We start from the raw sequence: 14,458 nt of genomic DNA, 5'->3' as shown, positions 1-14,458 counted from the left end.
CCTACACGGTCTGTGATATTTTTACACCATACTGTGCATCCCTGAAATTTTTTTCCTCATTTATCACCCTAATAAACATCCGTGGGAGACGCTCACAGGGTCATGTCCAGAGGGTAGAAGATTTAAAAAAAGATTATTTCCAGGGTTACTAAATCTGACAGGAAAATGTGTGATTGTTTCTTCTGACTGCTCCTTATCTTTGGGGAAAACACAGCAGTGTCCAAAGCACAGGGTATAAAGCAAGCACTATTTTTGTTTCCAATGACAGTGGGTTGACCTTCGAATATTACTCTAAGAAGACTGAATTTATGGGAGTCATAGGGTCAGTAAGAGAGGGGGGAAATAACTGCCTTGCAAATGAACTTTGTAACAAGCCACATTTTCCGCCTTTGCAGAGACTGCTGAGCTCTACAAGTTGCCCCTCACTATGGAGGACCTGATCTCTTACAGCTTCCAGGTGGCCAGAGGCATGGAGTTCCTCTCCTCAAGAAAGGTGAGTTCTGCACTGGGGATTTTTCGCTGCAGAAGGATGGGATTCAGAGGTGAAATCATGTCTACATTTTAGTGACACCTTCCTTGGGAGAGGTCACAAAGGAAGAGCCGTTTTCCTCTTGGCGTTATAAATATAATGGTGTGTTTATCCAAGTCTCCATAGTCCGTAAACACAGGATCATGGCTGAAGGCAGTGGGTCAAGCTCATTCATTCAGTGAAGATCTTTTGGGTGTGGTCGGGTTTTTTTCTTAATTTCAACATATATTAGGTAGGGAGCTCCAAATGAATCAGCGTTTTCCCTGCACATGTCAGGGGGGCTTAAAAATTTATCACTTTCTGGACTTGGGAAGTTTGGTCAGGGTTTTTTTAAGAATTGCCACTGTTTACAGTAACTCTGTGTAAACTATAGTCAGCTTCTCTAAAATAATATTAAACTGATCTCTCAACTAATAATAATAATAACAATTTTAAAGAGGACATGGGAGACAGTCAGGAAATATGTGGGCAGGATTAAGGAAATGCAGTTTGATTGTGAAACTGTTTTATTATAGTGCATTCATCGTGACCTGGCAGCCAGAAACATCCTTTTATCTGAGAACAATGTCGTGAAGATCTGTGATTTTGGCCTTGCAAGAGATATTTATAAGAATCCTGATTATGTGAGAAAAGGAGATGTAAGTCAAGATGCTGTTTATTTAGCAAATGTTTATAACATATAATTTCAAACTGTCCACTAAAATGTTCCATAGACATTCATATTTCCTGAACTTAAAAGAGCTTGAAAGCTATCATATGAAGATGAGCTACCCAAATGCGTTGTAGATCTCGAAAGTATTTCTGTCCTCAAGCATAAGGCTTGGACATGCTACCTGTTTCACCACTCTGCCTTGTTAATACTTTAGATATTTTTTGGACATCTGTTCCTTGGCTGGCTCTGCAGCATAACCTCCTTACCCAGTAAAGTCCCTTCAAGGAAACCAGTCCCTCAGGCAGTAAGGCCCCTGGCAAGGCTGCCAGGGGCTGAGTCAGCAAACTGTGCCTGCGACCCCAGTGCCATGGGAATTTGAGCACTGCAGTCACGCAGCGAAGCTCCTTCTGGAGGTCTCACCCACCTGCCAGCTATTCCCTCCTCCCTAAATTGCAGCACTACATATTAGTTGTGAAGTGTTATTTGCTAAACTTGAGTACTGCTCAGGAGGCATGAAAAGGCTGCAGGGTTCAACAGGGCTTCAGGGGTTGCTGACACACAAATTCAAGCACTGAAAATTTCCCCAAGAACATCTCCAATGCCATCACAGAGCAATTTGTGCTTAGACGTAGGGTTTTCTCCCCTGTCTCTAGGACGATGGCAAGGGACCTCTGTTCTTGCATATCCCCACATCCCTGTAAAGAAAAGGCTTGGTCATTCTGGTCACAGGTTTCCAGTCTGGCGTTTTGTGCCTCATGTATTTTAAGAACAGCCTTTTACTCTGACAATTTGTTAAGAAAATGTCTGAATGAGTGTGGGTTTATCTTGACTGCCTGTAAGGAAATCCCACAGGTTCCTGTTTGAATGGTAATTATTTACATGATATATAGTTGATTCATCTATGATTAAATTCTTTTAGGCTTTGAAAATAATAGTCAGGTTTGTCCCTTTTACTCCAGGCTCGACTTCCTCTCAAGTGGATGGCTCCAGAATCCATATTTGATAAAATCTACAATACAAAAAGCGATGTGTGGTCCTACGGGGTCTTGCTGTGGGAGATATTTTCCTTGGGTACGTTAACTCTGCACCCCAGGAGCTGGACTCAGCGGTGGGGACTTCAGCCTGGGGAAAAACATCCATTGCCTTCAATGAGCTTTTGCCAGGTCTTTAATAAGGAAAGACCTAAGTGAGGCAGAGGTGGGATGTGAGGGTAGATCAGAGAACTGTGTGTATCATGCCTCTGTGAACTGGAAATTTTGGTGCTTGTAAGGTCACTGAAAGTTGACTTATCAGGCTGAAAGCCTTACTAGATAGCACAGTCATCTGAGACCTTTATGACTTATTTCTGTAAAGGGAAATACTTAAGCTCCCTTCTTTTCCCTTGATGGAGATACAGGGCAGCACAGGAGGAGCAGTCATGGCACTTTTTCTGGCTGCTAGCACAAACCAGGAAAATTGGGCAAATTTTTAAGTGTTTTTATTAAATGTGGAACCCTGTGGGATTACACAGAGCTGTGGACCTGGGTCAGCAGCTGCCAGGGACTGAGGCATCACCTCCTGTGCCACAGGTAGTGTTCAAGACACTGAGTGCCATGTGCTGGGTGCTCCATAAAAAGTTTCTTACTTCTCTTGTGGGAACTGAACACGCACAGAGGTCTTTGCATGTCTCAGACTGTGTCACCCCGGTTTCCAGCCTGAGACCAGGCAGTCACCCCGGCCCAGGAGGGACCCAGAACCCCCTCACCCAGGCCACTGTACACAGCAGGTGACCAAGCATCCACACAGATGCCACAGGATGAACTAGAGCATGCAGTCCGAAATTAAAACCCAGTGAAGTTTTTGTTTTCCCCCTTCTTTCACATAGAAAAGGCAGGATGCAAGATGTATGCTGAGTGGGAACAACAATGACCATCAGAATAGAAGAATCTTAATTGGGTTCAAAACAGAGGCTGACAAAAGAGGCGAACAGCAGAGGAAACAATACTATACAATTCTCAGGACAATCAATCATTTATTAGTTTAAACACATGTTGTTGGTCAGTCTGCCAACTCGTGTGATTTTATGGTCAGCCTCATAATATCTGCTATTTTTTTCTTAAAGCCCTAACTCCTTGAGCCTGGTGATTTTCTGACTCTGAGGAGTGTTTTAGGGTTTTTTCTTTCTTTTTCCCTTTTCCTGATGTTTTCTTATTTACAGAAAAAAGATCAGCAGCATGATCAGGCTGCATCTTAAAACCACAGAAACTAGAGAAATAACGCTAATGTACCATTATCTGGCTTAAACCCACGATTTTATTCTCTTCAAGGTGGTTTTGAGCATTTGGGGTTTGTTAATACTCTGCTTACTAGAATTTGTGGTGGTCCAAACCATAGAAAGATCAGATATGGCTGCTCTTGAGGGATTCTTTTCAAGTCAAATTCATGTTTATTTTTTACATTCAGGCCAGGTAAGCACCACCAATGGTGCCAGGTTTGATCCTGCTCCCCTCCAAGGACTGAGGCTTGGAGCAGGGGCAGCAGCAGTGCCTTGTCTGTGGCAGCTGGCAGGGCCAGACCCTACAGCAGGGGATGTCCCCAGGCTCCCAGCTGTGCAAGCAGATGTTGCATACCCCAAGTGTTTGGGGGAAAGCATAGGGCCAAGGCTAGGTCACAGGTACTCAGCTCAGGGGATGTGTGACCCTGTTCTCCCTATGTTGTCCCTAGGTGCCTCTCCTTACCCTGGAGTACAAATAGATGAAGATTTCTGCAGCAGACTAAAAGAAGGCACAAGAATGCGAGCCCCGGAGCAAGCAACCGATGAGATGTAAGACACCTTTCTCTACTTGCCTGGTGTCCTGCTGCCCTCCTGGGCTGCCTTGCAGATGATGTATGAGTCTCTGCAAAAAGCACCCCATGCCAACATAAGCAAAAACCACCCAATGCTGCCCTGAATCTTCTTGCTGACATCAGCATCTTCTTGCATTCCCCCCCCACCCTTGGCCCCCTGGCCCTCCCGTGGGGTAGGAGAGGGTGAGGAGGGATGTGGACCCGAGCTCCAAGGGGAGCTGAGCGAGCAGCCCCGAGGAGGAAGGTCGCTCATTCTTTTCCAGCTTTAATATTTACCAACGCACACACAGATAAGTGCTAGAGGAATGTGACATTATGAACGTCGTCTTGACTTAGGAAGCGACAGCAGAGGCTTCCTCACAAACACTCGGGTGACAAGGGTCCACCCTTTCCTGGAGATGGTGTCTGATGGCAGAGGAAGGTAACAGGGACCCATGGCCTCCCAGTCCATGTCACCTGCTGGGTTTCTCTGAACCTCTCCACTGTGACATTGGCTGTCACACCCTGGTCCCCTGCCTTCAGGTGCAGGCCTCAGCTGCTGCTGCATGGCCAACACCTTTCTTGAGGTCCAGGGGGGCTGCAAGTGAGACCCTGATTTTGCAGCCCCTATGCCCTGGGAGTGGGACAGAGTGCCCTGCCTGGGGAGGCACCTGCAGCATGCCGAACATGCACCCCCTGGCACAAATCACTCAGAAGCATGAAGATATCCAGGGAATTTTACCTCCAGAGGCAAAATCAAGTATGTGTAGGTGGTTTTGGTGCCTTTTCAAGCACTGCGTCATGACTGTAAATAGCAACACTTACCAAAAAATAGTTCTGGAAGAAGAAAAAGGATGTGAGCCAGCCATGCCTATCTGGGAGTACTACCCATTGGCTAATTTTATTATCCTAGTGACAGTAGATAAGAGGTTTTTTTTTTCTCTTCCACATATTTTATTGCAGGAAGGAAAGCTTGACTCGACCAATATGAGGAAGTGACACATTCATATAAGTCATCTTAGGATGCCTTAACTTAAACATTGTCAGTTAATAGATGTTTAATACAAAGGTTTAATGCCTAATTAGGAACAAAAATAGAAAGTATGACTAATTGGCTCATCATTCTACCCACATTCTTTTGATGTGGTCTTCCCACTGTCTTGAAGGAAGAATATTTTTTTCTTCTTTTGTGGAAAGTTTACTCTTTTAGTAAGAGGTCTTGGTGGTGTTGGAGAGCACCTTTGTGAAGTCAGGCAGGTTTGGAAATAAATTCTGCTGGTGACAAGCTGTCAGAGACTGTGCTGCCTTGGATCAAACTGAGCTGTAACTCCACCATGTGCTCCTTTTGCTTTTGTCCTCACAGCTACCAAATCATGCTGGACTGCTGGCAAAGCAATCCCAATGACAGACCATGGTTCTCCGAGCTGGTGAAGAAGCTGGGGGACCTGCTGCAAGCCAATGTCCAGCAGGTACTTATGTCATGACAATGCGCTGTCACTGAGTCCAGGGAGACTGGCCACATGGTCCCAGGAATAACACTTTGATTTTTTATGTGCATTTAGGAGGGTAAAGACTACATACCCCTCAATACTATATTTACAACGGAAAGTGGGTTTCCCCCTGCATCTGAGCCTTTTTGCAATGAAAATTTTCCTGTTACAAGCTCAAGTTGTGGAAGCACTGAAAACATCAGGTGAGATAAGCAAAAGTGAGACAGTTTGTTTGTTGGGTATTGCAGCTTGCTGCATAGCCTGGCTTGGACCTGGGTAGGAGAAAACACCCAGAGACACCCCACATGACCTGAGTGTCCCACGAGACACTGAGCCACCACCACTGGGATCCAATTGGGCTGGGATTGCTGGTCAGGATGGCCCTGACCAGAGGGACAGGGCTTGGGCGCTGTGAGAGGGACAGTTGTGTGCATCCCAGGGCTGGGGCATGAGGTTTGGGTGGGGTCTGGTTACCAAATCCCTTTTGTGTAAACTGCCTCAATGACAGTTTGGCAACTGCTTAAAGAAACAGAAATACCCAGTGCTTCCTGCTTACACACTTCACACTCCCACCAAAATTGTCCTGCTTTTGTTGAACAGATACATAAACACTTTCAAAATAAAACCACCCCACTGCATAAAGACATTTGAAGAGCTTCCCATCAAGAAAACGCCTGTATTCAATGTAAGTGACTCCTGAGCCAAATGGTTCACCATTTATTTCTTTTTATATGTACGACAGATTTACACAAAGAGAATCAAGAAGGAATTTTACTGCTGTGTCTGCTCTGTTGATAGGAGATGCAAGATTATCTGTGCTTGTAGCATGGCAGTATCCCACTGTCCTACAAATCTGGGACAGCAGAACCTTGCTGACCATGCCATGGACTGCAAACACTACTTGCCTGCCTGATTAAATGACCAGTGCCAGTAGGCCTGCAGGGTGTGGCAGCCAGAGTCCCACCTAAGCCCCATTAGTTTGGGAGAGCCACTTAAAATCCCTTGGATCTGTGTTTTCATCTAAATAGTAGCACATAAATGAGAATTGTAGGTCACATTTCCATCAGAGGTCTCTGGTATGAACAAGTCCTGTTATCAGGCAGACAACCTGAGGAAATGTCTACTAGCAGGACACACACACTGTTCTGGTGGGGTGAAAGGCTGGGTGAAGCTTTTAGTGACCCAGTTGTATCCATTAAGTGGTGGGAGGTGGGAAAGGCACAGTGGTGCTCTCAGGGTTGAACTAGCGGCTGGCCAGAGCCTCACCTTGTGTGTAGACACCTTTATTTTAACACTCTGTATCTGCATTAATGGCACATGTTTGCTGCATCCCAAAGCAACGACAGTTTGGAAAGGCAACATTAAATACCCGGGCATTGCAGCACCTCCAGGAGCACAAAGCAGCTGTCTCCTAGAGCTCTCTGGGTATAAATGACAAAATCAATGATGAAAATCCAGCCAAAGAGTAATTGAGCCCATTGTAAAATTCACTTTCTATGGTTAACACCTAACAGGGTTGAGTTTTTCTTTTTTCTTCAAGGATTATCAAGCAGACAGTGGGATGGTGCTGGCTCGAGAAGAACTGAAACGCTTCACATGGACAGGCAGCAAGCAGAAACGGACACTCTTTGGGTTTGTATTTTATGTTCCCTTCTTCTGCTTCATGTTTTAGAGCATAAAGGAGGATGCAAGGTCCTTGTGCTAAATCAGGCCTAACAAAAGTAGCCGAGGCATCCCCCAGCCTCTGCAAACACTCTTGCTGAAGCGTGTCCTGCTCAGTCAGCAATTAGCTCCCACACCTAACCTTCCATACACCTTCGAGGAAACAACACTTAACTGCTTTGACACATATTGCTTATAAGATTTATTAGCACTCTACTGATCAACCTGATCCTCAACTTAATGCCAGGCCGGACGGGTGAGTGCCAGAGGGCACTGAGCTGGTGCAGAGGTAGGTAGCTGTAGGCAATGAGCCCTTAACTGGGGGGAGGGGGGGGGAGGAGGAACGTGTAGCTGTGAAGGTTTTGCAGTTGTTCCTCCAAGTCCCCAAGGGCACGGCACCCCAGCTGAGACAAGACTCCCCGTCCTTGTTTTTGCCCTTCTTTTCCATGACTCAGCTAAGCATGGCCCATTTAACACCCATGGGCTCAGGATGCTGAAGTGGCAACTTTACAATAGATGGATGTGAGGGCCTCACTTCTCTTCCTGCCTTTAAGTACTTTCATATATTGGCCACCTTCCTCTACCTAATTCCTGACAGCTGCCCAACCAGGGAACTAGGGCTGCTCAAAGAAATGCGTTGCACTGACATGAACTCTCTGGAAATGGGAAATGTTTATTTGCTCAATGCTGGTGGTGTCTCAGTTCCCAGCCACTGCGAAGCTGGCAGTGTCTGTGGCTGGCTGTGGCTCGCTGCTCTTGGCCAGCCCGGGAACTGCCCAGCCCCAGCCCATCGTTCATCTTATACTGGCAGGAGGTCAAGGCCATCCGGCCATCCTGCCATCCTGCTTGTGTCGAACTTGTCAGCAGCTTGCAGCTGGGCAGGCTGGGAGGTGTAGTATTGTCTCTGTGAACAATTGGAGCTGCCTGAAACGTGCCGTTAAGGCAGAGAGGACTCACTGCAAGAAAAATCCCAGTGACTAAGAGGGTATTGGTTAAATGCACAGACATACATCTATGAGAGCGTGCACACTCACACGGCCAAAACGCACAGTGTGCAGGGTAAATGTGCTCCTGGCAGGAGTCTGCAATGGAGCACTGCTCATGCATGGCAAAGCCAGGGTGCTGCAAACCACTCCAAACAAGTGCTGCAAAACCCCTTCTCCTGCCTTTACCTTTCAGAAAATAGACTTGTAAGAAATATTATGGTAGTTTGAGGCAGCTTTCTATACTCTCTTTTGAGGAGCCAGGTATTGCAGAGCTTGGAATGTGTGTGGATGCTCCAAAGGATGCAATGTTTCCTAGAAGTGGTTTAACCCATTTTTTTTTCTTAGTGTAAATGTGACATCTCTAAAGGCTGCTGTCAGCTACAGAGATAAGATGGCAACCTCCCCACATGAAAAGTATGAAATGCCTTTTTCTTTGCATGGCACAGAATACATGGAGTGTGCCCCAAGCATCTCTCTGGAACTGCTTTAAGGAGCATTCTCAGCTGCAGAAGGAAAAGGAATGCCTGAATGGGAAAAAAATTGAATTCAACAGTGGCTGCTAGAACGTAAATCCTCAGGGAAACAGAGCAGTTGGCTGAGAACATACAAGGTCATCTGGCCTGCAAGCTAAACAAGTGGTACTATAGTGTTTTGCCAAAAAGCACTCATGTATGTGAATGCATGCAGTGACCTTTAGTCTGCACACATTCCTAAAAGAGGTCGCTTCTTAGCTAAGCATCCTTTACTTGGGCTGAATTGGAGTAGTAAATAAATACCCCTGAAAGCAGTACCAGAAATGTAGAGTCTAGAGGGGCTTGACATGTGTAAGCTGATCTAACCAGATGCGTAGTCCTGCTTCTTCCCTTGCATCTCAAGCAACCTGCTCTGTGGTCCTGCCCCATCTTTTGTGCTGGTATTTCTGCTTGGTTTGCCTTGCAGTGAGTTGGTTCAGGTCATTGGTTTATCAGAAGAACGGCCCCAAAATAGGTTCTGAGAAAGCAGTAGCAGCTCACCGTAGGGCAGCTGGTGCCAGTGCCAGGATGAGGAAGGGGTCACCTCGCTTTCAGCAGCAGCTGACAGTTACCTTCACTGTAACACCGGACTGCTCCCAGAGCACTTACCAGAGCATGTTGTAAACCTCAGCGCTGCAGTTTAGGACACAGATGCAGACAAACGCACTCACACCAGTGGGTGGGTCCTGAGCTGAGGCTGAGGGTGCTGTGGGGCCATGCCCCTGCTGCTTCCTGCTTGCCTGCAGGCTGGCCTGCCTTTCCCTGGGTGGCCCCATTTCCCTGCTGTCCAGGGCAGAATGATTGGCCTCAAATGTGGTTTTTTTTCTCAGTTCTAAGCATCTGAAATCACAAGCAACCCAGCCAGGTGGGGTGATGCTTTCAGACCAGCACAAGGGTGCGTGCGTGCCCTGGAGCATGGTATTAGGAGCTTCACACTTTGTGGGGCTACATCTGCCATGACCATGCTGAAGGACTGCATAGGGTGGAAGGAGTCAAAGCCAGTGCATCCTGCCAGTCTGCAGAAGTGCACTTGGGGTTTGTTTCAGAGGTAACTAATCATTGAGTCCAGAAGAAAGCCAGTGCATGCACTGGTGTTCACTTGGCTTGATCAACCCAAGAGCCTTGACCCTGGGGAAAGGAGAGCAGGGGAGAAGCTTACCTGACAGTGCAGGGGTACCCCACTGACCCAGGCAAGTCCCTCCCCCTTGGGTTTCCACAGCTGTGGAGGGAAAGGCACCAACATGCAAAGCTCAGCCTTTGTTTCACTATAGGAAACAAACATCAGCCTGAATCCTGGGGAGCCCCTCAGGCCAAGGTGGTGCTACATGTCTTGGACTTACTGTTGTCATCGAGATGAAAATAAGTGATACTGTGAACAGCATAAAGAGAGAAAAGTCTTTCCTAATGTAAGGCCTCAGGTAACAAGATCCCAATGGAAAGGTTTAGGGGCATAGAAAGAACAACCTTCTGAACTTTTCTCCATTGCAAGTAGAAAGGATCCAAACTGCAACTCTCTTCTAGCTTTTCAGTATTCGTGGAAAAGCCCACTGCAAGTAAGCCAAAATCTTTGGGCTGGAGCAAACCTCTGAGTCAAAGCAAATTGCTATGCCAGAAAAATAGCCAAGAACTCCACTACTTGGAAGCTGGAACAAGGATCTCTTGAGAGCTGCAGCCAGCCTCTAACCTCACTCGGTTCTTGAATCTGTCAGGAAAGCTGCAGCCGTTTCCTCCAACAAATTATCCCAATTAAAACCCAACTAGACAGTTTCTAATTTACATTCCTAGAGTGGAAAGGAGGTAATCCACAGCTAGGAAAGCCTATGCTGACTCAGTCTCAAAATGAAGCCTGACTATGGATGCCAGAACCCTGTGGACTCCCTCAAAGCTCTATGTGGAGTGCATGCTCAGGTAACAACAGTGCACTCCAAGTAAAATTAACGGTTTCAGCTCTACTGGTATAAAAGTTTATTAATTGAAGAAGAAGCCAAGTCCAGCTCTCAGGATGCAAAAGCCTGATGATGAATGAAAGGACCAAAGCACGATGACTTTGAGGCTCATAACTTTGCAGGCACACTTCACTTTTGCCAGCCCACTGCTCCCCAAGACTCACAATTACAAATTATAAATCACAGAAGTGTTTGTCTTTAAATCCACTGCAAAAAGTCCATGGGTCTGTGACTAACCTTGTCACATAGCTATGGAATTTATCTCAAGGCAATTACTTGTCCATCTGCCAACAGATGTAATATAAAAATATGGGATGCATCTGCAATCATCATCAGGAGGGCTCCTCCTCATGAACTCCATTCAACTACAAAGTAATGGAGTGGTCTTCTTGGGAGGACCCTCCGCTTTCCTACAGTAGGACAGAAGACAGAGACCACACTCCTTGAAAAGCACACAAGCTTGTGAGTTAAAGATTCAAGAAGCTGTGAAATCTAAGAGAAGTTGTTCCTTCTTATCAGGAAAGGCCCTGTGCTACCAGTTCTGTGCTTCACTTAAAGACCTAACAGTGCAAATAAAAATGAAAAGCAAACCCGTGGGCTCCAAAAGCCTCAACAGATGTTCTGATTGTCTTCTCTGGAATTCAAGACTAGGACTGCCAATGTTCCTGACCTTATAAACCGAGAGGGGCGGAGTGTCCATGAACTTACAAAAATACAGGGGAAGGAATCTAATTTTAGGCATTGCAGTCCAACATATGTTTACATTAGGATTTCACATGTGATCAGTGATGGAAAATGCTCTGACTTATCCTTTGTCTACAGATAAATCTTTGGTTTCCAAATTCAATGGTGTGAAAATTCTCTTTGCCTTAACTTTCTTCATTATTGAAAGAGCCCTTTTAAGCACTGCACTCTCTGAAAATGGGTGAGAAAGTGCTGTGAGGCAAACAGAGTCTTAAAAAGAGGTTCAGCTGAGAAGACATTAAACCCCTCTTGAAAAGGGCATCTTATAAAAGGTAGCCTACAGGATAACTGGCCCTTTGTAGGACAGGGAAACTCTAATTCAAACCAGCAGTTCATTTCTGCTGCTGAGAGAAGCCTAAGAGAGGAGATACACAGACCATGTGCCCTTCCTCACAAACATCAGTCATTTATGTTAAAAATTCATCCCAGCATTAGGCTTTGGGAAAATCTACACTAGTAACTTTCTGCTTTTGCCCCAAAGATCAAGATCTTTTGTTATTTCACTCCTCCTGCTCAAAACAAACCCCCCAGTTCTCTTAGGAAGAACATTTTAGTGTGGGGACCCCACGGGGATCCACAGCCCAGCAGCAGCACAGATGCCATACACTTCACATTGCTTTGCCCTGCAATGAAGTTTCATATGCCACATATGAGCAATAGAGCTTAGGCTGCATGATCAAATATTCCCTGTAAGCACCAAGAACCTTAATACTTAAAATGAACATGAGCACTTTAAACAGAGATGTTCAGTCACAGCATCTCTTTTGAGGGGGACACAGGAGAGCCCTTTCAGTCCCACTCTCCCATTGAGCAATCCCATCTGCATCACTGCCATTCCCATCATCTGAGAATAAACAAAGCTGCTTCTTGTGATGAGGCTTTGCTTGAGTCATTAAAACAAACACCCATGTTAAATATGCTAACAGTGATGCTGTTCTGTTACAGCGTGAAAGGTACCAGCAGGAGCAAGGAGTCGGTGCTTTCTGGGATAACCAAGCCAAGAAGCTTCTGCAGTTTCAGCTGTGACCAGCTCAGTGACTCCAAGCGCAGATATACGTATGGCAATGCTGTGCTGGATAAAATGAAAGTGTGCCGTTCTCCCCCTCCTGACTACAACTCTGTGGTCCTTTATTCTCAGCCACCTGTTTAAGTACTTCTAGGCCAAGATTTAAATATGCATTTATCCAAAAAGGTTCTTCTGAAACACTGTCAGTTTAAAAACTTTGACCCAAATAATTTTAATTACCTTAAAATTTAAAAATATATCACTGGCTTAATCTCAGTGATCTGCTTTTCTACAGACTGCAACAAGCGCATACAAAATATAGCAAAATACTAATGCTTAGGCCTTAACTTTCCCAATGCTGAACATGAACAGCTGCCACTAAAATTGCCCAGTGCTTCTGAAACAGACATCATCACAGAGAAAACCAGTTTGCTGTTTGGTCCCTGGCAGCAGGATGGTGTTTCATGCTCTGGTCACCCAAGCTCTGCTCAGCCCCAGGTGCAGCACCAGTGTCACAGTTGGGAGGAGCAGCTGGGAGCCCTCAGGAGCTCCCTTGTCAGGCACCAAGTTAACCTGCAGCCTATTGCTGGGGCCTGTGCAGTGCTGGAAAATAAAGGACTCTCTAAGAAGAGAGAATAAAGAAACAGACCACGCTCTCTGGTTTTTAGTAAAAATTCTACTTTGAGAAACTTGAGGGAAGGCTATGCTCTGAATTAGCTACCTGGGGATGGGGGCATTATACAGCTCTTACTGCTTTGGATGGCAAATGCAGCAAGGAGTCTCACAAAGCAAGAATTTCAGACGTTGCAAAACACAATTGGCAAGCAATAGAGGAGAACTAAGATCAGAGCCAGGGCTGCAACAACAGGGACTACAGATCAATTCAGCTGGGACAAGGCTGCTGAAATCAAGTAAATATTCTTGAATTTTTGCACTTTGTCAGTATGCCAACACACATGCACTGGAACCAAACCACAAGCTAGATATGTTAAAGCCAAGATCTGGCCATGAAACCTCATGGACCTTTTAACACTGCACTGATTATATTTTATTTATAGGAATCTATCTGAAAAGATGGAATGACTACTAAACTGCATATACTTTAAATGAACTGATTACTAGACAGTTTGAAGAGTTACAAACGAGAAGACAATCTTCTTGGAAAATTAGGGCAGCTTTTCTATGAAGCCAGTTAAATTTCCAGGTTAGTTACAGGACATATGTACAGGAATAAAAATGCATCATTCATCTGCAATAGACTCTTGTATAGCATCTCAGAAAAGGCATAAATGTTCTTTCTTTGGAAAACATAAGGATGTACCATCCCCTTTTGTCCTTGAATGCAATATAAAAGTAAGAGTTGGCCATTTAACAGAGTAGTGCTGACATCTTTCAAATCAATAACTACTGCCCAATCTCAGCTTCTCATGGTCCAACATAAGCATATTTTAACTAAAAGTTCCTCAGCTTTGGAACTGTGAATTTAACACACTAATGAACTTGAAGGCAAATGACCTTTTGTTTATTTACAAAGAAAGATGTTCTTGGATATTCAAGTAAAAGAAATGTGTACTACTACTTCTGAGCTAAGTATCAATTCTAGATCTTCCCGGCCAAGAGATCATAATTTTTAAGTTATCTACTGCACTGTCTTTTGCTGGTAAAGTGTATTTGTTCTTGATCAAGACAAAAGGAAAGTTTAAGAACTGTTTCTTAACTGCAGTTGAGCAAAAAATAGCTATGGGATGATGCATCTCAAAGAAAATGTTTGCACACTTGTAAATATATAAATATGCTTTTTGTGCATAAATATTTAAGAAAACTGGACAAAGATTACTTTTATATGAACCCCCTAAGTTTCTTCAGATGTGAATAACTCTTTTTGTCTTGCATTTTCTGTCTTCATAGAATGTATTTGACTGCTGAATTCATATAATAAAGTTTGCTTTTGAAAGAACCTGCAAAGTTCTGCCAAATGAGTTAATCCAGTGTCAGAGACTACTGTAGCAGGTGATTCAGCATTGGGCAGCAAGCACATCTGGCACACAAGCCACCCAGGGGCCCGTTTTGTAAGCAAAGGAGAACATGGAGTAATTGCATGGCAGGCACACTTCTCACACAGCAAA

The 14,458-nt window shown here is 45.0% G+C and overlaps 1 protein-coding gene across 1 annotated transcript in view; it reads left to right on the top strand.

Annotated features, from left to right (window-relative positions):
* Nucleotides 1-12,497, top strand: part of LOC104539824 (vascular endothelial growth factor receptor 1-like) — a gene marked incomplete at its 5' end in the record, with an annotated part of 18,748 nt that extends 6,251 nt beyond the window's left edge. The window contains 9 exons of the mRNA XM_010183444.1: nt 396-493; nt 1,045-1,167; nt 2,141-2,252; nt 3,885-3,984; nt 5,350-5,455; nt 5,549-5,679; nt 6,077-6,161; nt 7,017-7,108; nt 12,272-12,497. Coding sequence (XP_010181746.1) covers nt 396-493; nt 1,045-1,167; nt 2,141-2,252; nt 3,885-3,984; nt 5,350-5,455; nt 5,549-5,679; nt 6,077-6,161; nt 7,017-7,108; nt 12,272-12,476 — 1,052 coding nt within the window. The remainder of the gene's footprint in view (nt 1-395; nt 494-1,044; nt 1,168-2,140; nt 2,253-3,884; nt 3,985-5,349; nt 5,456-5,548; nt 5,680-6,076; nt 6,162-7,016; nt 7,109-12,271) is intronic.
* Nucleotides 12,498-14,458: the final 1,961 nt, after the last annotated feature.

This window comes from Mesitornis unicolor, unplaced genomic scaffold (assembly GCF_000695765.1).
Source record: "Mesitornis unicolor isolate BGI_N332 unplaced genomic scaffold, ASM69576v1 scaffold38564, whole genome shotgun sequence".
NCBI classification, from domain to species: domain Eukaryota; kingdom Metazoa; phylum Chordata; class Aves; order Mesitornithiformes; family Mesitornithidae; genus Mesitornis; species Mesitornis unicolor.
This window is presented reverse-complemented; position numbering and strand designations above follow the sequence as displayed.